This window comes from Sinocyclocheilus anshuiensis, unplaced genomic scaffold (assembly GCF_001515605.1).
Source record: "Sinocyclocheilus anshuiensis isolate Anshui unplaced genomic scaffold, SAMN03320099.WGS_v1.1 scaffold1162, whole genome shotgun sequence".
In the NCBI taxonomy this organism is placed as follows: Eukaryota; Metazoa; Chordata; class Actinopteri; order Cypriniformes; family Cyprinidae; genus Sinocyclocheilus; species Sinocyclocheilus anshuiensis.
Window position 1 is genome coordinate 553,315 of NW_015540875.1, and position 7,825 is coordinate 561,139.

Sequence of the window (7,825 nt, forward strand, 5' to 3'; positions counted from 1 at the left end):
TATACACGGTGCACTTTCAGATTTAAAACTTTGCAGGATGTTTTCATTCACTTAGAGCTGTATTCACACTGCATGAAAGGTCATTTTCAAAATTCCATAATAGGGGCACTTTAAAACTCTATGCCACTAGACCTATTGGTTAATGTCTGTTTTGAAGTATTATGTATTATGATTGTTTGTTTATATTGGCACAGCTACTTGGACACCTGATGATCGTTGCTAGACTGGAGAAATTATGCTGAAAATTCAGCTTTGATCACAGCAGTAAATTACATTTTAAAATATATTTTAAATTGTAATAATATCTCGCAATATTTCTGTTTTTACTGTATTTTTCATTCAATAATTGCAGCCTTGGTGTGGAATTATGTATAGTCGGGTCAACATCACAAACATACAGCATCACAAAATAATGTTCAGATCAGGTTTGCTGAATTTGTCAGTCACAATCGTCTCCTAAATGTGACTCTTCACAGGGAGGTTGTGGAGTACATGGTCCAACATTTCAAACCGCAGCTCTTTGGTGACCGAAAGCCGGTGTATGATGGGAAGAAGAATATCTACACTGTTTTAGCGTTACCTATAGGCAGCGAAAAGGTATGTAAAAGAGCTGCTCGATAAGATATTGGTTTGCCATATTCACGGCAAATAACATTTAGTCTTAAAAAAATCACAATATATTCATAGTGACTACTGGGGAGATCATTTTAACCATATAAACCTAGACTGAAGCAGCTTAAGTTTACTTGATTATCCACACATCATTTTTTTTTTTAGAAAAAAAACCTGACTAATCGTCAGGTTTTTGAGGAACGTTTATTTGTTCATCTCTCAATCATCATTGTAATGTATTGCATTATATGTTTCGATCATCAAATTAAGCATTTAAATATCATTTTTACTAAGACATATTATTGAAGATAAAGAGTGACGACTGATATTTATATCATTTTATGTAAGTATCTGCTATACTGTTTTTTTTTTTTGTAAGCATCAGAATTTCATCACGTTTTGTTCATGTAAATATCAGCATCTGCAACAAATTGCAAATATTTACTCAGTTTGGGCCTCTGAATAAAATGGACTATTTTTTCCTCCACAATCACACTATATCAGATTATATGAGCCTGATGTGTGTGTGAAATATGATGCTCAACAACAAACATGCATGCAAACTTTGTTTTAGATTTTGTCTGAAGATTCAATACATTAAGATTTTTCAAGCTTTTATTTTATATGTCAGGTTTTACAGGGTTAAGCATTGTGAAAATCTTGATTATTTTATGTGATATTATTAAATTTCCTACACGTTCCTGTCATTAAGGTACCATTTCAGTTAGTTTTGATTCATTTTTGTGAATCAGTTCAAACTATCTGTTTCAGTGATTCAGTTCTAAAACTCTGATTTAATAATTCTTTTCAGAGCAACTTGATTTTTGTTCTATAATTTCCATCCCTAGCCTTGATTGTAATTTATGTAATGTAATTAATGCAGTTTCATGCTGTTCTCATTCTGGGCCTCTCGTCTGATGTTGTAGGTTGATTTCGAGGTGACCATCCCCGGCGAGGGGAAAGATCGCATCTTTAAAGTGTCCATTAACTGGCTGGCCAAGGTGTCGTGGCGGCTACTGCAGGAGACGCTGGTCAGTGGACGTCTGCAGGTCCCTCTGGACTCTGTCCAAGCCCTCGACGTGGCCATGAGACACCTGGCCTCCATGAGGTACGCTGCTCACGGGCTGACAGGTCACAGACAAACATTAGGGGTTTATCAATTCACTCGTTTTCTCAGTGCCATCGATTCTGCCGATGCATAACGTTTGTGTCAATCTTGAATTGTAGTATGTAATGTAAAGTATGTAATTTTTGTGTAATTTTAGTATAGTTGAGAGAAATTAATATTTAGAATGAATAATTTTTATATTTATATTTTAAAGTTTCAGTAATTTTGTTGTATTTGCAAAATAATAAATTGTTTTAGCTGATTTCAATATAAGTTAAACTAAATGAAAATGGCTAATGTTGCCTGGCTAACTGAAGTATAAATAAGTTAAATAATTTGTATTTTATTTCAAATAACAAAATGATTATTTTTTAAGGTTTAAGTTGACCATAATAATTTTGAAATGTGAATCATTTGTTTTTGTCAAGAAAAGATTTTACATGTTAAAAAAGGAATGGATCATAATTTGGGAAAGTATCATTAATTTTTTTTAAATAAATGCATTAAATTACTATAAATGCATTAAATTAAAAGTCATGGAGAACCTGGAAATTATAGGGAATTTTATAATTGTTATTTCTAGACCAAGAAAACTCATGGAAATAAATACAATCTTTTTAAAAAGCAGTTTTTATTATTATTATTGTTTTTGGCACATTGCACTCTTTGTTATGTTCCAAGTAGCCTGTATTTAAAGTAGCACTGTCAAATGATTAATCGCGATTAATCGCATCCAAAATAAAAGTTTTTGTTTACATTATATATGTATGTGTACTGTGTATATTTACTATGTATATATAAATACACACACACACACACACAGTATATATTTAGAAAATATTTACGTTAATACATTTATATATTCATATTTTTATATTTTATATTATATATAAATATATTTAATATATAAACATAACAAATTTTTCTTAAATATATACATGCATGTGTTTGCATTTATATATCCATAATAAATATACACACATATATTATGTGAACAAAAACTTTTATTATGGATGCGATTAATTGCGATTAATCGTTTGACAGCACTAATTTAAAGCTTACTTTAAACATTTAATATGTTAACTTTAGTTCTTTGGTGCAATAAGCAATCTTAAATAGTTTGTCTTTTTCTTTTATAACCTAAGACACATTAGGAGAACCATTCACATAATCATACAAATGCACTTAAAAATACACAATAGCATAATTATTTGAAATTGAATCGGATCAAATCAAATCATGCTCAGTTTTGAACAAATTCAACTCCTTTTAAACATGCATTGGTTTACTGGACTCAGTCAAATGGGAACTTTTGTCTAAAAATGGTATTTTTTTCCCCTGGCTTTATTGTCTTAACTATTGTGACCGACCGTCCCGTCTGCAGGTACACCCCAGTGGGACGCTCCTTCTTCTCCCCTCCTGAAGGCTACTATCATCCTCTGGGTGGAGGCAGAGAGGTGTGGTTCGGCTTCCATCAGTCTGTCCGGCCGGCCATGTGGAAGATGATGCTCAACATTGATGGTATGACAGACGTCTTTTATTTCTTAATTGCTCATTGTGCTTAAATGCATGCTGTATAAATTCAAACTCTCCATTTCCGCTGCTCTCAGTATCTGCAACAGCCTTTTATAAAGCTCAGCCTGTCATTGAGTTCATGTGTGAAGTTCTGGACATCCGCAACATCGACGAGCAGCCGAAGACGCTTACCGACTCGCAAAGGGTCCGTTTCACCAAGGAGATCAAAGGTGGGTTTATAAAATGGATCGTTCCGGTCCTTGATTCTGATTGGTTGAGCCAAGTTCGAAGCTGTTGTAAATTACTCTACAAACATCGGGGTTTATAACTCCCCTTAGCTGTTATAAATTCACTGTAAACCACGGCTTCTTGGGGCTTATTGCTTTATTCTGAATGCCTTAGCAACATTCTAACAATCAAAACAAAATACCCTGGCAACCACTACTAAGAACACCTTTAGGAATTGCATAGTAACAGCCTGACAACCATTAGAAAGTGTAAAGTGTTGCCAACCTTTGGCTGTTTTATAGGGGTTAACCATTACACAAAAATGACATTTCAAACCAAGTTTTGCTGTCACACTTTGGTATGATTTCGGCACAGCAAAGAAAAACAAAACATAAAATTGCTTCTGTTTTATTAAATAGTGGTTTACTGGACAAACTACGATTCTGACTTTAAATAAAAAAGGTCTGTCAATATTGTTTCAACCTGCTGCAGCATACTTATTTTACTGCAGTTTATTGTTCTGTTTTGAAATTTGATTTGAAGATTTGGAATTCTGCCACCTTTGGATGCCAAATATTTTAGTTTCATGTTGTAATTTTTTTTTTTAGTTCTGTTGTGCAGCATCTTATTTGACAAAAAAATTAAAATGCAAAGTTTTGTTGTAGATTTATTGTTATTGTTTAATTTGAATACATTTTAAGATTGATTCAATTGTCAAAGTAATTCATTAGACACCAATCTTGTTGATAGATTTCTATTAAATCATAAAAACTGAATCCAGAAAAAAATAAAACACAGAATTTAGGGGGAAAATAAAACAAGTTATGTGGGGATTTATAGCTAATTGTGAATAAATAAGTCATGTTTGCATTCATTCTACAAGGCATGTGGAAATCACATGTCATAATCAATACATGAAAATTGTGATAAATATCGATATAGTATGATATGGACATTTTTGCTGATATCACCCAGCCCTATTTGGATGTGTACATTTCATTTTACTTTCCACACACAGAAGTTCTGCACATGCAGTGGTTAAAACAAGAAAGACCTGTACTGAACATTTCATTACGAATATGTGTTCCATTACACCCCTAATAGTTTGAGATGAGGTGTCAGGTGAAGTCACTGGATGATCTCAGCGTCCTGTCACGGCTTTGTCTTGTGATTTATTTGTTGAAGTCGATTGGATGAGTCATTTTGATATCATGCTTTTACACAGACATCGATTTAAAAATCTAATGATGCAATCCTGAATTCTGTTGTGGATCCGGCCTTTCATTTTAGTCTTACGCCGAAGACTGTAATTACTGCTGTGGCTGGAAGTGGCGCCCAGTTTATTTACTCAACTATGCTGAAATGGTGCTGGATCTGTTGCAGAAAACTGCTAAATAAAGTGCCTGCGTGAAAAAAAACATAACACAGACGTGTTATCTGTCAATTAAATCTGACACTGGAAATATATACAGTTAATTTATAATGCATTTGATTTATTTATTTTTTGTGGTTTGAATTGTTGTTTTAAAAACCTCAAAAAATGGCCATAACAAGCTTTCATGACACTGCTTAACTCGTTGTTTTTGCGTGTTTTGTTGGTGTCAGGTCTGAAGGTGGAGGTCACGCACTGTGGTCAAATGAAAAGAAAGTACCGCGTCTGTAACGTCACACGTCGCCCTGCTAGTCACCAAACGTGAGTATTGTGCTGCGAAACCTTCTCTGAAGCCTTCAGCATTCGTAGTATCATTTTCATGTGGGATTTCACACTTTTTCCATTTTTCATAACGGTCATACTTTGAGTTCGTAATTAGTCCTAAGTCCTGAAAATGTTCAATGAATTTTCAGTTTCGGAGGATTGAAATCGTTGACCGAAACCATGACATTTAATTAGCATTTCTGTGATGGTGCATTTTGGCTTCTCGGTGTCTCTATAAATAAAGGATTTGCTAAATGTGTCCATTTTACATATTCATTGTATTTTTACTTATTGTGTTGTTAATCTTTATTATTTAATGTTTGTTTTAATAAATCTCTCAGGAAAACGGGTTTTTATTACAGGCACCATTTAAATGTTTATATTTCAACAACGAATTCAAATAGTAAAATAATGATATCATTATATAATAAATAAAATGAATACATTTTTAAAAACTTTATAAAAGCTGCTTTCATGTTAATTTGAGTTAAAACTGTATTAAATTTGTTGTGTGTTTTTGTCATTTTTATGAGTTTTAAATATATCTGTATAGTTTATAATTAATTTTTTTTTCCGTTTTTGTTTAGTTATTTTAGTACATCAAGTGAAATGGAAAAAATGTTGCCTTGGAAACTAGCTAAAATAAAATTACTTTTTCTTTTTTGTCAGTTAACATTTATTTTAATTCAGGTATCAAAAATGTTTTTTTTATGATTTACATTTTAGTTAACCCTGTTACTTAACAGTTACTTCTGTGTCTGTATGAAATGCATCTTTGTTTTCTGCAGTCAAATAGTTTGTCTGATAACTGCTAATCTGTCTAAACTCTGATTTAAATCTTGAAATGCGAGCAGCGAATGAAGATCTGTCGCTCGTGTCTCCAGGTTTCCCCTGCAGCTTGAGAGCGGACAGACGGTGGAATGTACCGTGGCTCAATACTTCAAGCAGAAGTACAACCTGCAGCTCAAATACCCCCACCTGCCCTGCCTACAGGTGGGCCAGGAGCAGAAACACACCTACCTGCCCCTGGAGGTCAGTGCTGTCATCCGTATGGTTAGAACGGCCATAGACGACCTTCTATGTTCTGATATGGTTTGCTGTTCTCGTAGGTGTGCAATATTGTAGCAGGGCAGCGGTGCATCAAGAAACTGACAGATAATCAAACCTCCACCATGATCAAAGCCACAGCACGATCAGCACCAGACAGACAGGAGGAGATCAGCAGACTGGTGAGTACGAACCTCTAGTGTGCATGCGGGAAACGTGCCAACTTTACATACAGTGAGCACTGGCTAGTGCATTGTTGTCATGGTTACATAGCCAGAGTATTTTTACCCATAGGATAATATAGAGCTGAAAAAATACAGCAGAAAGAAAGAAATGCACGTTTTTCAGCCTTTTGATTATACGTGGTATGCATCTTAACAGTTACGCATAAAGTTTTGCAATCAAAGAAAACCTTATTTTAACCAGTGTTGCCAAATAGATCAACAACATTTATATTCACAATATTAGTAATTTGTTACATTTGAAAAATCACAACATTTGTAAATGACAGAAAACCGCATCCTTTAAAAGAATATTCTGGAAAATCTAGCAAAAACTTCTCAATGTTTATGCATGTATTCAAAAAACATCTTAAAAGTTAAGCATTTGCTATTAAATGGCTTGCTATTAAATTATTCAATCAAAGGAACCATAATTATAACTAAGATCGACAAGATACATATTCACAACATTTGAAAAACTGGTAGCATTTGAAAAATCACAGTATTTGTAAATGATAAAAAACGGCATCTTTTAAAATAATATTCTGGATTAATTTATCTGTATCTTAAATGCACTTACAAATGATATAATACTTTTTTATATATATATATATACATATATATTTATACTTATATTGCTGTTTGCACGCAGAATGATTCAGTAAAATTTATGATTAACTCTTTCCCCGCCAAACACAGAATTTTCCGTTATTCATGAGACAACGCTTCGGAATTTTCCGGGTTTCCGTGTTTTGACTGTTATACGCTCGGGGGCGCCATTATGCATCTCCTGAATGAGTCTAGAAAGTGCCGATCAAAAACACAGACGAGGAAGACGCGGAAACAAGCGATCTCATATGTAAGCGTATGCATATGAAAAATAATGCGATCATCAACAGTGAAAACTGCCTAATGTTACAGAGTGAAATGTCAATCCAGAAATATTACTGAATATGATCCAGATGTAGTATTTGATAAAGATGCCATGTGTTAAAAAAACAATGCTTGAAGCTAGAATAAATAAGCTAGAATTTTTGTTTGTATGTAGAGGGTCTGATCTTTATTTTGATGTATTGCATGTTCAGATATTTATACAACAAAATATTCTGGGGGCCGTGAAATTTTAGTGAAAATCAGCAAAAACGCAACTTTTGGTGGCTGGCAACTTTTTTCAAAAACGCTGGCAGGGAAAGAGTTATATGTACAATTTAGATTTGTATTTATCTGGATATTTGATATACAAATATGTAAAAGTTTAAATTGAAACAAATAGATTTAGTGAAAATATATACTCACTATAGTGAACTTTTAGTTTTGACTTTAGAAATTTGATTTGGTCAAACTTCATTTTTTTCAGTTGAGAGAAAGTAAATCAATTACTTGTAACAAGTTGAAGGA

General features: G+C 33.4%; 1 protein-coding gene across 1 annotated transcript in view; it reads left to right on the plus strand.

Moving 5' to 3' along the window:
* The window catches only part of ago1 (argonaute RISC component 1), a 43,227-nt gene that overhangs the window by 9,945 nt on the left and 25,457 nt on the right, over positions 1-7,825 (plus strand). Inside the window, exons 3-9 of the mRNA XM_016485793.1 lie at positions 477-597; positions 1,539-1,720; positions 3,105-3,241; positions 3,331-3,465; positions 5,069-5,156; positions 6,044-6,191; positions 6,269-6,388. Coding sequence (XP_016341279.1) covers positions 477-597; positions 1,539-1,720; positions 3,105-3,241; positions 3,331-3,465; positions 5,069-5,156; positions 6,044-6,191; positions 6,269-6,388 — 931 coding nt within the window. The remainder of the gene's footprint in view (positions 1-476; positions 598-1,538; positions 1,721-3,104; positions 3,242-3,330; positions 3,466-5,068; positions 5,157-6,043; positions 6,192-6,268; positions 6,389-7,825) is intronic.